Here is a 16920-nt window from a genome sequence, read left to right as displayed (position 1 = left end):
TCGATATATCGAGGTTTGACTGTATGTTCCTTCTAGGTGTGAAAAGCTTGTGGTAAGAATTCTGTTTTACCATTGCTAACTCGCAGTGTTGTGTAAAAATAAATTGCACAGGTCCGGCCGCAGCTTCCGGCGAAGGTTCCGCCCCAGGGCAAGGCCACCATTCTGAGGGGCGGGAGCTCCCATGCGGCGGCTGCGCCGCCACCGATGGCTGCCCAAGCACAGCCGACCAATCATCCTGAGGCGGTCACGCCTGAGGAGGAACAGGGTGCTGTTGGGGGAAGTGCCGGCGGCCGCCTGCACAAGAGCAGCTCGAGGAGCAAGGTACGTGGCACAAAAAAAAAAAGTATCTTGGTTTGGCAATGTGACCATACTAATAAGTAAGCAAGCAGAAGCACATGTGCCAATCTGCAAGGAGCAGTACATGTGTACAGTAAGAACAGGGTTTTTGGCAGTGATGCATTTTTATAGGCCCTTTCCCCCACCCAAAACAGCATTTAGCTGTCGGCATCCATCACCGCTATTGTGCAGGCTTCGTAGGGCACCATACACATGTTTTCTAAACATAGATAACGACAATATTGAGGGACTTCCCTTTGTGTAAAAGGCAAGTTAATGTGGTTAAGCTTTGTGGGGTCTGATGTGGGGTTCTCACACCGTACTCTTGGGACAAAGGAACGACAACACAGTAGTGCAAACAGTCACAAGGGCATTTATTGCACCTTTCATACATCAATGCCTGCTAGCCGAGTTGCTATCCACAAACATGCCGATGGGCGCGCGACAAATCTAGAAGTCCGACTCACCGCGACCGGAAGCGAGCGAATATGTTCGCTCCATGCTGGATCCCAACGCCTGGTCGTTCACGTGTATAGTCACGCGAATCGTGGTGCGTTCGAGGGCGGCCACGCGAGGCGGTCTCGCAGATGCATCGGTCGCCGCGCGCACGGAATGTCCGCGCTGCGTCGGCGTCCCGCCGGGGAAGAGGGTTGCTGCACGTGCGGCACGCTTCCTGTCTCGAACCCCAAGAGAGCAAGCGCCTTCCTTTCGGCACCCAAGTAACCTCGCGGCGCGCAACACTAGCGCCATCTCTCGCACTGCGCCTGTACTACTCGGACCGCCGCGTGTGCGGCGAAGCCGCACTACAGGAGACGAGCTATGCGGGAAAAACATCAGGGGAGGCGCGAGGGTCGCGCATCCCCACAGCTTTAAAAAAAAGTTTTGTTTGAATGTAAATATAGCCTGCAAATAGTTGCTCGTCTTACTGACTCGTCCGTCGCGTAACAATATGATGCCACTTAAAGGGACACTAAAAGCAAATACTAAGTCGAGGTGGCCTGTTTAAATACCATTCAAGAAACCTTGAAACACTTGTTTCATGCCAAGAAAGGACTAAGCTTACGAGAAAATTGTATCTGAAGAGTCCGAATACCTTTTTCAAAATTCAAATCTGCCGCCACCAACTGACATTGCATACGCCATCACCACACTTTGCGGCCATCGGCGAGTAAAACAGTGCTCGACAGATGGCGGCACCGAGCCAAGACAGAGTCGCGGCGGATTTGCCGCTGCAGCTTATTTTTGGTCAAGTGCTGTAGACCATTCGGGTACCGCGCAATATCACATGGAAGTTGAATTCTCTGCTACTTGCAGCTTGTGCGAGTTTCACGAGCCAGCAAAATCAGCGCTGCTCTGCGCAATCAGGAAAGTACTGAAATGCGAAAGTGTGGGCAACGTAGAGTCGAGCCAAAACGAAACCTTTTGACCGCCCGCGTCGTTGTCAGCAGTAAATTCAATGAGTTCTTTCTTCTAAACATGAAATGGAACTGGACAAGTAGCATTTTACTTCTTATAATAGAATACAAGGATGTTTTTTGCAACGAGTAGTTGAGTACTAGTGACAGTTTAACTTAGAAGTGCTTTCGTCATCGGGCATATGCTTGAATGTACCGGGAAAATCTCTAATCATGTCCTGCATTTACCTCGATTTCTCGATTATTAAGGCCCTGTTTACGATAATATTGACGCCTCAGAGATTATCAAGCACTAATCTATCACTTTAGTTTGACTTAGTATTTGCCTTTAGTGTCCCTTTAAAGGCAGTAGTTGCTGACATAAAACATGCTCAGCAAAAATCTATTAGTAAGAAATGCATGAGGACTTTCTTTTCAGAGTCGCTGGGAAGTGAGCTACAAGCTTGTAAATTGCATTGCCTGCCAGACAAGAAAAGCAAGTCTGCACATGTGTTCAATACTTGCGACAGCATGTGTCTTAGTGCCATCACTTCTTCATATTGTCTATAAATGAAAGAATCCTTCAACAAGAATACCATTTATACCCACGTAATGAACGCACTTTTCCCAATAACGAAGCAAAGTTGGGGGGTGCATTCATTATGTGGGGTAAATTTCATATAGACATTTTCGAAGTGGCAAAAATTGAAAAGTAAGACTGTAATGATTTGTAACATGCATAAGATAACTTATCTTTGCAGTGAAAACACATGTATACTATTTGCAAACTGTAACTTTACTCCACATCGGGATGCTGTTCAGGTCGCTGGCCGCTTCATGCACATTGTAGTTTTACCATAGAATAAAAAACCAACGCGGCAGCCGCTCGAACTTGGTACGACCTAGGCCAATCGCACATGGCGAAACTGAATGCGCGCTCCCAACAGCGATCTCCAATCGTGCCCCAGCTTGTCCTTGCAGCCACTTCCGGCTGTTTGCCATTATTGCAAGCATCACATTGATGCGCACACCTGTTTTGACAAGCACACTGTGTACATCTCTTTCCTCAACCGTCCTGCTCGTCGGCATGTCAAAGTTTACCGGCGTCTGATCAGCATTTCCGTTTTTTGAGCACATACACTCTATGTCAGCAGCAGGAATGTAACTCGACTTAAGGCCTATCACACACATCGAAACACAAGGCAGGCAGAAAAGCAAGCCACAGACACGCGAATTCGACACTATGCGCAACTATGATCACTATGCCAATTAAGTACCGGCCGCTCCTCCTTTACTTCATCTATCCCGTGCGCCGCGCCCGACTGCGCATCCCGCATGCACGTGCACTCTCCTATTACATAAACATAAAGTACGTAAACTGCGTATATTGCAGAGAGCCAGTTGCATTTCTTTCTCTCTCGAATCTACGAGGTGCCTTTGCACCTGCATTGGCGGAAAGGATGTGTTAAGCATTAAGTGCGCTTGCTTTAATCACATGTGCGAGAGTCAGATTGCAGTCTCTCCGAAAAGCTGCAGCACGGCTGTTTGATCGCGGGACTGCACAGTAGCAAAGTTGGGGGTGCGTTCACTACATGAGTGCGTTCATTACGCGAGCAAATATGGTATATACAATAAGCTAATTTGGCAACTCCATATTCTTTTTTTGAGTACATGCCATTTGGTGCGGCTAGTAAGGTGTCCATTTTGTTGCAGAGATAATGCAAGGAGTTTCTTGTGGGCAATCCTGGGTCAGGATAATGTAGCGATTCTAATCCCCTCCTTTTCACACTTTGTCAGTAGTTTGAGCAGTACCCTGTAGCCAGGGCAGGCCAGTCATGTTAGGTGGATAAGAGAATGCTTGAATTATTACCTTCCCTGGTTCTGGTTTGCTCTTCAGAGGTAAGTAAAGGCATCTAGCCATTTGATTACGTGCGTGATGGCATCTGAGACGTCTAGCTTAATTTATCTGTAGTTTTAGGTGGAATAATTTGGCCACGCACTAGGATTTCAATGTACGCTTACATATTCTCATTGCACATCACAGAAGCACTCCTATCTTGGATCAACCGTAAGCACATCAACAAAGGTTGGGATGGTCTTTGTTTTCTTGTGTGTGTATGTGGACAAGTACAGCGAAAAACAAGGCCACTGCTTGACATACTGTGCAATTCATATTTTCTTCCAATGCGCATAGCAGCACTCATGCCTTGGATCAGGGGTAAGCAAACAAGAGGAGCTTTAGAAATCTTTTCTTTGCATGAACAAATTGAGATGCTAGCCGTGCTAGCATTTACATGTGTCCTTGTTTTTTGCCTTTTTGACTGAAATATAGATGCCTGTGAAGCCCGGGAGCTCTGGCAAGTCATCTCGGAAGGAGGAAGAGGTGGACATGAGTCCCCTGCTGTCTGTGAACAATTTGAAAGAACAGCGAATCGCTTTCGAAAGGGCCCTCAAGGTTAGTGTTACAGCCATGCCGTGTGGACATACAGTTGAACCCACTTGTAACGATATCGGTTTTAACAATATATTGGTTATAACAATGAGACACTGCTGCACCATCAACTTTCATGTGTTTTTCATGGTGAAATAACCTGCTTACTGCAATGCCTCGATGCTGCATTATCAGTTATAACGACGAAGTCTGACTTCTGGGTGTCTATGTCGAAAAGTAGTGACATACAAAATCCTTGAGAAGAAAAAACTGTGCTACTCCCAGATTGCTCACTGGATCCTTGTTCAGCACAGTTTTGCAAACAGCTTTAATCGTTTGCGTTGATCTTTGCGAGTTGCACAGAAATCGTTCCTGGCCGCGTGGTTTCTCAGCCTCATTTGACTCTCCACCGAAATGGAAGATGGCTGATCCGCCCGCTGATCATTGGCAATGCATGACGTTGCCGGTGTAAAAGCGCACGGCTATAGATTTGGAAAGTAAGTGCTTCTAACTGATGAAGCAATCGTCGCAAACGCGCTTGTATCGGATAGCAAGGGCGACAATGGCAGCAATGATGCAGTAGGGCAGGCTGCCTTAATGTTGCCCTCACAGGAGGCATAGCAGATTATTCAATCCCTCCCTCCGGGGTTTTTCCCGGAGGGAGGGATTGGAAACTTTCCATAGAGCTACTGGAAGCCTTGGAGAGGGATGCCGGCAAGCTTCGGGTAAAGCGTGCAAGGCTGACGGACATGGGTTTTTCTCACGCAAGATAGTGAGAAGTACATGGCGAGATGCTTGTGGCAATCACTTGTGGCAGGTAAACAAGTGAACATTATCAGTAGCCGGATGGATGAAGGTGGTAGAGAGGGGCCCTGGCCTCCCCACCATTATAGTTTTCTCGCTTCAGCTCTGCCATCCCCCTATTTTGATTTTTTTTTTTTCATGGAACCCGGTTATAATTATCGGTTATAACAATGGAATTTTCGTGGCACTTGAATATTGTTATAAGTGGGTTCGACTGTACTGTATTTTCCAGATTTATAAGTCTCGCCTTTGTATAAGTCGCACCCCTGCATTTTGCAAATTCCAAAGAAAAAAAGTTTGTATACAAGTCTCATCAGTATATGCAACTCATCTATTTGCACTTTGTTGGCATGATTGAACAATGCATGCATGTACACTCATTATGACATGCCAAACTTACCCATTTCGGAGCACATTTAGGTGCAGTAAATCAACATTTATTGCACTTCATTCAAAGCCATCGAAAACCTCATCCTCTGATGCAAATTTCTATCAACAGCATTGCTGAGTAACTGTCGCTGCCTTCTGAGTAATTTTTTATGAGAAGTTTTATGCATGTAGCTGGCATTGCCTCTGTGGCACGGTGTGCTCATGACAAACAATCGCAACTTGCCTGAATCAGCTTTAACACATGCATATGAAAAAACAAAATGTCGATGAGAAGCTGGAAGCACTGATACTTCCCGTGCATAACTGATGATAACCAAGTGGTGCTTTCTGTGCTAGTGTGTGCACAATGTTAGTCTACTAGGACATAACAGTAAAAAATTATGGCATCTTTTAGTTACTTACTGTGTCAGTTCCACAGGTAGAACTTTTTCTTTAAAGGGGCGACACTTCTCAAAGCTTCCTACTAGAAGAAAATTCACCCATTGATGGAGTTTGTCAAGCAGATTTTAAATACGGTCGAAGCCACTTTTAACAATACTGGTTTCAATAATATATCAGTTATAACAAGAAGCTGCTGCACCATCAACTTTTGTGTTTTCTATGGTGAAATAACCCACTTAGTACAGCACCCTCATGCCACATTATTAGTTATAACGATGAAGTCTGGCAGCTGGGTGTCTGTGCCTAAAGGTAATGGAATGCGAAATCCTTGAAAAATAAAAAAAAAAAAGAAATTCGAGCCGCTGCACCCTCGCCCACCACTCCAACAGCCGCTGCGCGCCCATACAATAGAACCCGTTTTCCTGCCTTCTCCACATCGCCAGCCTCGTGCGCCTCTCTCCCATCACCCTTCCACCCCTCCAGACACGAATGGACCACGGCAACTGCACTGACAGTGCTGCTCCCCGATTGCTGGTTGGCCCTTCCATCTGCACATTTCTGCCAATGGATTAAGTCACTCGTGCATGTCTTTGTTGGTTGCATCGAAGTCGTTCCTGGCCACATGGTTTCTCTGCCTCGTTGGACTCGCCGCTGAAACGAAAGATGGCTGATCCACCCGCTGATCATCGGCAATGCACGACGTTGGCAGTGAAAAGAAAGCCCACTGCTATACATTTGAAAACAAAGTGCAGTATCGTGAAGGGCTACAAAGACAGCAAAAGTCTGCGACTTGATGAAGAAGTACGAACTATCGCAACCGATAGTGTCGACAATCGGGCTGCACTCGGCAGAGAAGATCGACAAGGTGCCTATAGACCTTTTTTTCGTACGCGCCGCCATATTGTGAACGCAGTGGCGCCACCTATGAGCCATGCCATACTGGCTTGGGTGAAAGTGGTCTTTTGCATGGCAGGTATACGCTCGGCGGTAGGTTCTGGCGTTTGTTTTCGCGGTCGTGCGGTCTGTTTAGTACGACGTGCGTCTTCTACGTGGTAAACGGTTCTGTGAGACGTGCTGAAGTGGTTTAAGGCGTCGTGGCCGGAATTTCTGCTGCCGTTGAGGTGGATGGAACATGCAGCGCCATGTGTGCACGTATATTTGAGCCTACAATCAGGCTCGGAGATCAATCATGTATTTCTGAATGTTCCAATCACTAATGTGACCTTATTGCAGTATTATCCTCTATTTCTAAGCTGCGGTTTAGGAGCCATGAAACATGCGCGACGATCGTAACAGCGTGGGTACCGTTCTGATACGATAGGAGCTGTGATGTTATACTTTGGCAAGCGTTCAAACTTTTCGCTGCAGGTTACATTGCGTGACCACTTGGTTCGATGGATGAGGTTCCCGCCCCTGAATAAAATAGTTTTGGCAAGCAATAGTAGCATACCTTACAGTCTGAATTAAGCTTGTCCAGCTTTACGAACTGGACAAGCTTAATTACGAACTTTACGAACTGCGCGAGTGTCCTAAGTAGTGGTAGGTGCTGGATTACAGATATCTTTGTTCTATATACCGCATGGTCCAAGCATTCGGCATCAGTGGTTATATATTTATAAACGGTGTGCGGCGTGACTATGCGACGTCGTATTGCGGCGTTATCCCGTCCTCTCTTTTACTTTTTTGAGAAAGAGGATGATAACCAAATTTTTTTTTCGGTTGTGTTCCTTCCGTTCTCTACGACGCACTCACACGTATTACGAAAATTTTGTCTTCAGAAATAGGCATCGCATTCTTTTTATGCGATCCGTCTCGTATATTACGGCTGTATACAGGCCAAAGAGGCAATGCCGAAGCGCACAGCTTTCATATGTATCGTGCTGGTTCATCAACCGCAGTGATCGCTGTGTTGAGCAGCGCCATCGGCCTCATGCAGGAAATCTAGCGTAGACATATGGTAATTTGAAGCCTACTAGACTTGAGATGCGCGAGAACGATGCCGGTGCATCCCAAATATTTGATAGCGCCTGCCGCTTAGATGTTTTGTGGTTGCCTTAGGTTGGCCGTGCACGAGCACATGCTCTTATGCTTTGTTTTACTCCTTACGCCAAGCGATCAGATAGTAAGGAGATTTACTATTTCATGCTGCTAATACAGAGACACAGGTTTTCTTTGTTGAAATAAAACCGATAAAAGCAAAATAGTTCACAAGACACACATACTGCGACTGATAATGTGCGTACACCGCGGCTGATAAAGCACGTCACATTGTTGCGCCCCCAATAGATATTTCTGCCTACTGTAGTTACCGATGCATCAAAAAGCTTCCCTGACGACCTTATATGAACGGACATGGCGCAAATTTCACAAAGTACCATCTAAAACATCTCAAAATCGTTCCGCAGCACGCGACAGCAATACTTTCAAGCAGTGCTGTGCCGGATCGCCCAAGCCAGAGAGGAGGAAAGGCTCTCTGCGCGCCCTATCCTCCTCGCCCTATGAAACTGTCTATAAGGGGGTGGAAGAGGCCTTCTAAGGGTGGTTTCTTGGTGCCAGTGCCATAAACTTGCCCATCACTGGGCTAATTCTGGCCACAAAGGCGAAGCAGTTTGCCTTACTCAACAATGTGGACTTTCAGCCTGGTGGCGGCTGGGTACAGCTCTTCAGAGAGAAGCACAGCATTGTTTACAAAGCCGTCACTGGCAAGAAAGCTTCACTTGACGTAGAGGCAAAGCAGAAGTGTGTGAAGAAAATGCTGCCGTGTATCGTCAACAACTACACTGACATCGACATTAATAATGGTGATGAAACAGGACTGTTATTCCAGATGTTGTCCAAGGTGTATGCACTCAAAGCTGACGCATGTAAGGGCAACAAAAAACAGCAAGCTGCGTGCCTCACTGTGTTTTTGTGCACCAACATGGACAGGAATGACAAGTGCTTTGCATTTGTCATTGGGAAATATTAAAAATCACTGCTGCTTCGACGGTGCTGCCAGGTTACTGGTACACTACCGTCACAAACGCAAGGCATGGATGACTCAACTTTTATGTGAGTGGCTCTTCGAGTTAAATCAAAGTATTGAGCGATCTAAGTGAAAGGTGGCACTCATCCTAGATAGTTGTAGTGCCCACGACTCCATGCCTAAGCTCTCAAGCATGGGAGTTTCTTTCCTGCTGCCAAACACGACGGCAGGAAAGAAACTTCCACGTTTGCAGCCCATGGACACCGACGTCATGTATCATTGCTGCTTCCTGAACAAGTTAGTCTTGTTGATGGACATGACCACACAAATAAACGGGGAGCAACCTGACTTGAAGATCAATCTATTGATGGCCGTGAAGTTGATCTTTGGTGTGTAGTCCAAAGTAAGTGCTTTTATGGTGCGGAACTGCTTTAGGAAAACATGCTTTGTCCAAGTTAGCAGTGGCATATACGAAGCCTGCAAAGCTCCCACTGAAGTAGTGGTTCACAGTTGACAAGGATGCTTCAGGACTAGGAAGAGTTTCTACATGCAGACGACGCATTAGAAACATCAGAAATTCTAACCGATGAGGCAATCGTCGCAAATGTGCCTGCATCCAATAGACAGTGATGGTGACAACAGCAGCAATGACGCAGTAGGGCAGGCTGCCTCAACGTTTGCCTCGCACGAAGCTCTGTAGATGATTCAGTCCCTCCGGGATTTCGTTTTCGCAAGGGACCTTCCGCTGCACTACATGGAGCACCTCGATGCCTTGGAGAAGGATGTCGGCAAGCTTCACGTAAAGCAAGCAAGGCTGACGGACAGGGGGTTTTCTCATGCAAGCGAGCGAGAAGTACAGGACAAGATGCTTGTGGCAATCTCACCCCAGCATTTCTTCTGGATTTCTCAAGCTGAGAGGCTGCCACGGCAACCTTCTTACATTACTTAAAAGGCCCCTTTTGGGGCCACCAAAGTGATGTCTCAGCAAAGCTCACATGTCACTTGCCGCCCCTGACCCCCTCTTTCTAGTTGTTATAGCACTGCCATTCTTGAACGCCGACAGCCGCGGCTTGTTACACGTTATCGTAGTGCGCAGGAAGCAGAGTTAAACAGTTAAAGAAGTCGACACAATTGATAGCCAGATGGAGGAAGGTGGTGGAGAGAGGAACTGGCTTCCCCTTCATTATAGTTTTCTCGCAACAGCTCTGCCATCCCCGAGGTTGCTTTTTTTTTTGTTGTTGTTGTTGTTCTTGTTCATGCAACAACAATAGTATTTTTGTCACACTTGAAATTGTTATAAGTGGCTTTTACTGTGTTTCACTAGTTTTTATGTAGCTGCTATAGTTCTTGAGCTATATCCTACACAAAGGCAAAATATGGGGATTTTGCGTGCACTCTATTGTGCAATAAATTTTCATGAAAAGCATTGTGCTGTAGCTTATATAGCGGTTCGCAGACTGCCAAGTACCTATATATATCTGAACAGTGCGTACGATTACTTGAACTATGAAAAACATATATATATTGGGACACAACTAACTTTTTACACAATCCCATAAAGATAACCTTGTACACTTGTAATTGCCCTATAGTACTAACAAAAATCGATATAATACTCTTGAAGATATGAACAATGCTAATATCTACTTGAAATTGCGATATCTCTCAGCAGTATTAGCAAAAGTACAGTGAAACCTCGTTAAACCGTAGTTGGCAGGAGCTTTGAAAAAGTACGCACTAAACAGCAGTACTGCTTAACCGAAATAGCATGAGATCGCCCACTTACCTGTCAAAAACGGAAGAGAGAATATGATTAAAGGGGAAAAGATATGCAGTATTTATTTACTTCGTGCGGAAAAAGTGTTATTTTCGTTTGATGCCGTGGCGGCCTAGCAGTGACAACAGCGGTATCAAACTTACTGAAGCTGCGAGCCAACTTTTCAACCAGCCCCCTTTTCTTGGCAAACACTTGCATTGAAAATTTTTCGTTAGTTTTGCATATTCTCTGTGTGCGGGTGCGGTTGAGTAGCAGAAGTCGCGGGGCACCTTTTCATTGCGGGGTGCTGTTCTCGTCGCGACGATTGCATTTCTGAGCATGACGTAACACGCAGCTTCTGCCACTGTCGGGCCTGAATCGCCCGTGCTGTCGGTTTCCGTGCCCTGCTTATCACTGTCGCTGGGCAACACTTTGGCAAAACAGAGGCAACAATGGCGAAAAGTCGAATCTCTTTGCGGTCGCAGCAGCGCTGCTGAGCAACTTCTTCACATTCCAAATGCCACACACCGTAGTCAACAGTAGACCCGTGTTGCGTGCCAGCGCCGACTTCTTCGTGTCATGTTCAGCAGCACGAACGATGTCTAATTTTTCTTCTATGCTGAGCACCCGGCGTCTTTTTTATCTGAGCTTCGGCATGGCGCGAGTCCTCGCTTATACGACGCCACAACACCCCGTATAAAGAGTGGCTGTGCCCTACGTGTCCATAAAATTTCAAGCCATTTCAGGGACCCTTTAATACCACGTACACCATATAGTATGCGGTATTGGAGCAGCAGTTATCACCAGCAGCCTATTTTACGTCCACTGCAGGACGAAGGCCTCTCCCTGCGGTCTCCAATTACCCCTGCCCTGCGCCAACTCATTCCAGCTAGCGCCTGCAAATTTCTTAATTTCATCACCCCACCTAGTCTTCTGCCGTCCTCGACTGCCCTTCCCTTCTCTTGGCACCCATTCTGTAACCCTAATGGTCCACCGGTTATCTAACCTACCCATTCCATGACCTGTCCAGCTCCATTTCTTTCTCTTAATGTGAATTAGAATATGGGCTATCCCTGTTTGCTCTCTGATCTACACTGCTCTCTTCCTGTCTCTTAACTTTATGCCTCACATTCTTTGTTCCATCGCTCTTTTCGCAGTCCTTAACTTGTTCCCAAGCTTCTTTGTCGGTCTCCAAGTCTCTGCCCCATATGTCAGCACCGGTAGAATGCAGTGACTGTACACCTTTCTTTTCAATGATAGTGGTAAGCTTCCAGTCAGGATCTGGCAAAGCCTGCCGTATGCACGCCAACCCATTTTTAGTCTTCTGTATGTTTCGTTCTCATGATCAGGGTCCCCTGTGAGTAATTGACCTAGGTAAACGTACTCCTTCACAGACTCCAGAGGCTGACTGATGATCCTGAGCTCTTGTTCCCTTGCCCGGCTATTGATCATTATCTTTGTCTTCTGCATATTAATCTTCAACTCTACTGTTGCACTCTCTCTGTTAAGGTCCTCAATCATTTGTTATAACTCGTCCCCAGTGTTGCTGAACAGGACAATGCCATCTGCTAATTTATGACTGCACACAAAGAATAAATTTCTGAAATAAAACTTGGTGCTGGGCTAGTTGGTGATGCATTCTTTAAAACTAATGGTAGCGCTAAAAAGGAACGGACACACGAAGAAAAGACGTAGTTCGGTTGTAGTTCGGTTGTGCGCATGTGTTACGATTCTTTTAAATATAGAATTCTTGCGAAAAATAAACCAGTTGTCAGTAGCGTTTCTTCGTCGTCGTGTCGTCTTTTCTTCGTGTGTCCGTTCCTTTTTAGCGCTACCATTAGTTTCAAAGAAAAAAATTTCTGAAGTAAACTGAAACCGGCTGCTATGTGCTGCTGCTGTCTGGCAGAACGTAGGACATGTTTATGAAAACTTGTAAAACAAATCGGTTTATGGCGTCAAGTGCAACGCACACATGCATCCACATGAGAACAGTGACAAAAAGCATTTAAGTGCACAACCAGACAAGGACAGTGAAAGAAGGCAGACACACTAGTGCTCATGTGTCTCTTGTCTTCTTTCACTGTCCTCGTCTAGTTGTGTGCTCCAGCTTTTTTTTTTTTTTTTTCATGTTTTACCAACATGTCTAAACAGCCTCATTATGGAACAGTGAAGACAAGCTCTTGCCTGAATGCTATAAAAGTAGAAAAATTCCAAGCCTGCTCCGCTGTGTAGTTACTGCTGTGTATGTGTATGTGTATGTAGTTACTGCTGTGTATGAACCACCATACCTTGTGTGGAAAGACTGCTCATACCAAAACTCTCTTTAAAAGCAAAACCATGCCATAACAGGGACGCACCGCTCTTCTTTGATTCCACCTGAATGTGTCCATGGAAGTGCCTATAAAACGTAATGTGGCTGTCATAAATGTGCCGCTGTCGGATACGTGCTTGTTTGCCACCTGTTTTGAAATATGGGATGTAGAACTCCCATTTGGGAAATGTTTTCAGTAGGGTCTCATTTCCTTTTTTTTTTCTTTCTTTCTTTTGTCGCAGCTGCTCAAGTGGAACTTCAGCGCTCCACGTGAGGAGTTCTACCAGCAGCTGAAGGAGCAGATGGTGGTGGCCAACTGGGCCCCTTCACTGGTGGCCAATTGCTTCAGTGCTGATTTCAAGATGCACATCAGAGCCATTGACATGCTCCTCGAGGTCAGGCTTTTGATGGCTCTGTTTTCTTGTTCATTGACTGTCTTTGTGGTTAGATGTGTACTGCAGAGGCTTGGTCGTCATTCAGTTATGCTGCTTGGCATTGCACAGAACTACAGGGGGAGGATCGATTCTTGGCCACTATTCAATGGAGCCAACATGTAAAAGTTCTTGTGCCTGGATTTTGCATAAGTCTGAACACTGGGTGGTTAAACTTGATCCAGAACCTACCCTTACGGTACTGTATATAGTCCTGTAATGAATGCACTTCATTTCCCAATTCACTGAAGCAAAGTTGGGGCTGCATTCATTATGTGGGGTAAATTTCATGGAGACATTTTCAAAGCAGCAAAAATTGAAAAAAAAGATGGTAATGATTTGGAACATGCATAAAATAACTTATCTTTGCAGTAAAAATACAGGTGTACCACTTGCAACCCGTAACTAGACTCCGCATCGGAACCACCAGACCTGCTGTTCAGGTCGCTGGCCATTTCATCCACATTGTGGTTCCACCATAGAATAAAGAACCAACGTGTCAGCCGCACAAAGTCTGTGATCTCCGATTGCATCCCAGCTCATCCTTGCAGCCGCTTCCGGCCGTCTGCTGTTATCGCAAGCGTCACGGTAAAGCACGCACCTATTTTGACAAGCACACTGTGTGCATCTCTTTCCTTGACCGTCCTGCTCATCGGCATACCAAAGTTGATCGGTGTCTGATAAGCATTTCTGTTTTGTGGGAAGATACATTCTGTCCCGCAGCAGGTGTATAACTCAACTTAAGGCCCATCAGACACATTGAAACCCAAGGCAGGCAGAAAAGCAAGCCACAGACACGCTAATTTGACACTGTACCCGACTGTGACCACTATGCCGATCAAGTGTTGGCTGCCCCTTCTTCACTTAACGCTCCCGTGCGCCGCGCTTGGCCGTGCATCCTGCGCGCATGCTTTTCTATTACGTCAGCATAAAGTACGTATACTGCGTATGTTGCAGAGAGCCAGTTACATTTTTTTCTGTCTCGAATCTGCAAGGTGCCTTTGCACCAACACTGGCGGAAAGGATGCGTTAAGCATTAAGTGCACTTGCTTCAAACACGTGCATGAGTCGGATTGTAGTCTCCTAAAAAAGCTAGAGCACGGTCATTCGATCACGGGGCTGCACAGTAGCAAAGTTGGAGGTGTGTTCATTACGCAAGGAAAAAAAAAAATTTTTCGCAACTAATTTGGGGTGTGTGTTCATTACATGGGTAAATACAGTATTAGGCTTTGTTCATTTTGAGTATAGAAATGGCAACATGACAGACTGAAAATGTACCGTTAGCTTTCTCTTTTGCATTATGTGTGTGTGTGGTTTTTTTATAATGCAGTGGTGCTTGTTACAGGTTATCATTGTTATTCTGATGTGTGCTGAAAAATTGAGCAGCTAGCTACTGATTGAGGCAGTCACTAGACAGTTTTAGTATAGCGTACGCTATTCCATTGCGTATGCTAAAAAATAGCGGGTCGTCACTGCGCATGCGCTGAACGCTAAACGAAATAGCGGGTATAGCGGGCATACGCAACGCAAACGAGTTAACGTTAGCGTTTTTGCGGGGTTTGCGGATTTTGTGGGAAACATGGCGGCGATTCCGGCTGCCCGCTTCGAATTGAATTTGGCGTTGCTTTCGTAAAATGCACTTCGTTCGTAGCAAATGACTGTGTAAACAGCTTTCGCTTAGTCTCAGGCCGCTTCGACGACAGAGTATTATGGATAGCTTCGTGGTGTTTTCGAGATCGCTTCTCGTTTCGAACGAGTCGAAGCCTAACGAAAGAAACGTTCGAGATGTCAGCGCCACCTATCGCTACAGGCGCGAAATAGCCGCAACGATGGAATATGGCCTCAGAGATCCGAAGATATCGTCGGACAACTAAAATTGTAGAAAACGTACGCTAAACTAAAACTGTCTACTGTTCAGTCGAAATGCGTGCTTGCAACGAGGTCAGTTGTGTGACAGCTGCAACTCTCTGACGTTACAGCACCTTTTCTTGGCTGTTTATTCTCTGTTGCACATGCAGATGCTAGATAGCGATGACTAGGGATGTGCAAATAGTAGATTGTGAGTCAAATACCTGCAGATGTATCATAAGATTTTAATTCGCACAAATTTTTTGCAAGAAAAGACTGTGCTGCACATGCTTGAATCTCCTAGCATTGCATAACGAGTATGTAGCAAGTTATCAGTAACTTGGGTACATATAAATCAAGGTATACAGTATGGTCTACTCTGAATACAGGGAACTCCAAATTAGTACGCCAGCACTGATTACAGCTCAGTTCTAGCATATGAAGGTCTGTAAAATTCGTCACGTAACTTGGGTGTATATAAACCGATATAGTAAAGCCTTGTTAATGTGTCCTCCCTTAATAAGTAATTCTAGTTTAAATATAAATGCGATGAATCCTCCTCCCTGTCGCCATTGAACCTAATGCTATAGCTGACCGCTTAAGTCATAGTTGCTTAACACATGCCAAACGGATAGTGCGTAGTATTTACTTAATTTTTTGGCACATACAAGGTATCGCTACTTTGTCTCTTTCGCCTGGGCTTAGCATTCGCCAATGCATACTAGTTGTCGATTTCAGTTACCGATACCGACGAATGCAATGCCTGGAGTTGCTAAGAAACTGCAGAACTTCAGTGCTACTGCCCACCCTTCGAACATGAAAGGACTTTTGAAGTGCTCTAAATCACTTCGACGAGCGATCTTTCTCATCAGACGAGATCACGAGCGTCTAATTGGCGAAATGTGGTGCATGGACCTTTCCTATACAGCAGTCGCCACAAATAGTAACGTTAAAACATGGTAGCCATGACAGGTTTCCTGCTCCCATATCTTCTAGCAGTTCTACGCTGCCGTCATGGTTGACATCGGGGATGATGGCCCTTCCGTATCCAATGCAGCTAGTACTACGTTGACCGTCGGGAAGGCATTCGCAGAGAAGTGGAGCCTGATGGAGAAACTGACTTGTAGCCTTGCTGAGTTTGAGGTTTTCATTGTTGCTGCAAGGCCACCACGGTGGCAAGTGAAAATAGGATTTTTTGCCGCTTCCTCGCAAATAAAACTTGTCTGCGTGTGTGTGAGTGAGAATTAACACATTCTTTTGGCCAGTAAGTCCATAGCCGCTCATATGCCATTGTTGGTTAATTGGTACGTCGCTTATTGCATACCTGATCCATGTTCCCCACCAACTACGTATTAATGGGGTTTTACTGTATACAGCATGGTCTGCTCTAAAGGACACTAAAAGCAAATACTAAGTTGACGTGGACTGTTTAAATACCATTCCAGAAAACTCGCCATGCTTGTTTCATGCCAAGAAAGGACTAAGCTTACGAGAAAATTGTATCTGAAGGGTCTCAATACCTTTTTTTTTTAATTCAGATTTCCACCACCAAACCGGGGGAGTGGTGACGTTGCATACGCCATCGCCATCCTTTGCTGCCATCATTGAGTAAAACAACACCCGACAGATGGCTGTACCAAGCCATGACAGAGCGATGGATTCGCCACTGCATCTGTTTTTCGGTCAAGTGGCGTAGACCATTCAGGCATCCCGTGGCATCACATAGAAGTTGCACAAACTGCAAGTAGCAGAGAATTCTAGTTTCGCAAGCCAGCAAAACCAGTGCAGCACTACACAACAACGAAACTACTGAAATGTAAAAGCATGGGCGGCACGGAGTCGAGCAAAAATGAAACCTTTCGGCCACCCATGG

At 45.7% G+C, this 16920-nt stretch overlaps 1 protein-coding gene across 7 annotated transcripts in view; it reads left to right on the top strand.

Annotated features, from left to right (window-relative positions):
* LOC135900644 (cytoskeleton-associated protein 5-like) overlaps positions 1 to 16920 on the top strand; it is a 108882-nt gene that overhangs the window by 41074 nt on the left and 50888 nt on the right. For 4 of the 7 annotated variants that reach the window (XM_070535597.1, XM_070535596.1, XM_070535599.1 and 1 more), the window contains exons 15-19: positions 112 to 321; positions 3775 to 3816; positions 3925 to 3948; positions 4063 to 4185; positions 13011 to 13163. In XM_070535597.1, the coding sequence (XP_070391698.1) occupies positions 112 to 321; positions 3775 to 3816; positions 3925 to 3948; positions 4063 to 4185; positions 13011 to 13163 (552 nt within the window). The remainder of the gene's footprint in view (positions 1 to 111; positions 322 to 3774; positions 3817 to 3924; positions 3949 to 4062; positions 4186 to 13010; positions 13164 to 16920) is intronic. The other 3 variants (XM_070535600.1, XM_070535601.1, XM_070535602.1) reach the window with 3 other exon arrangements.

The sequence above is a fragment of the Dermacentor albipictus genome, chromosome 3 (assembly GCF_038994185.2).
Source record: "Dermacentor albipictus isolate Rhodes 1998 colony chromosome 3, USDA_Dalb.pri_finalv2, whole genome shotgun sequence".
Lineage (NCBI taxonomy): Eukaryota > Metazoa > Arthropoda > Arachnida > Ixodida > Ixodidae > Dermacentor > Dermacentor albipictus.
The sequence above is the reverse complement of the archived record's forward strand: the minus strand, read 5'-3'. Positions and strand labels throughout refer to the sequence as shown.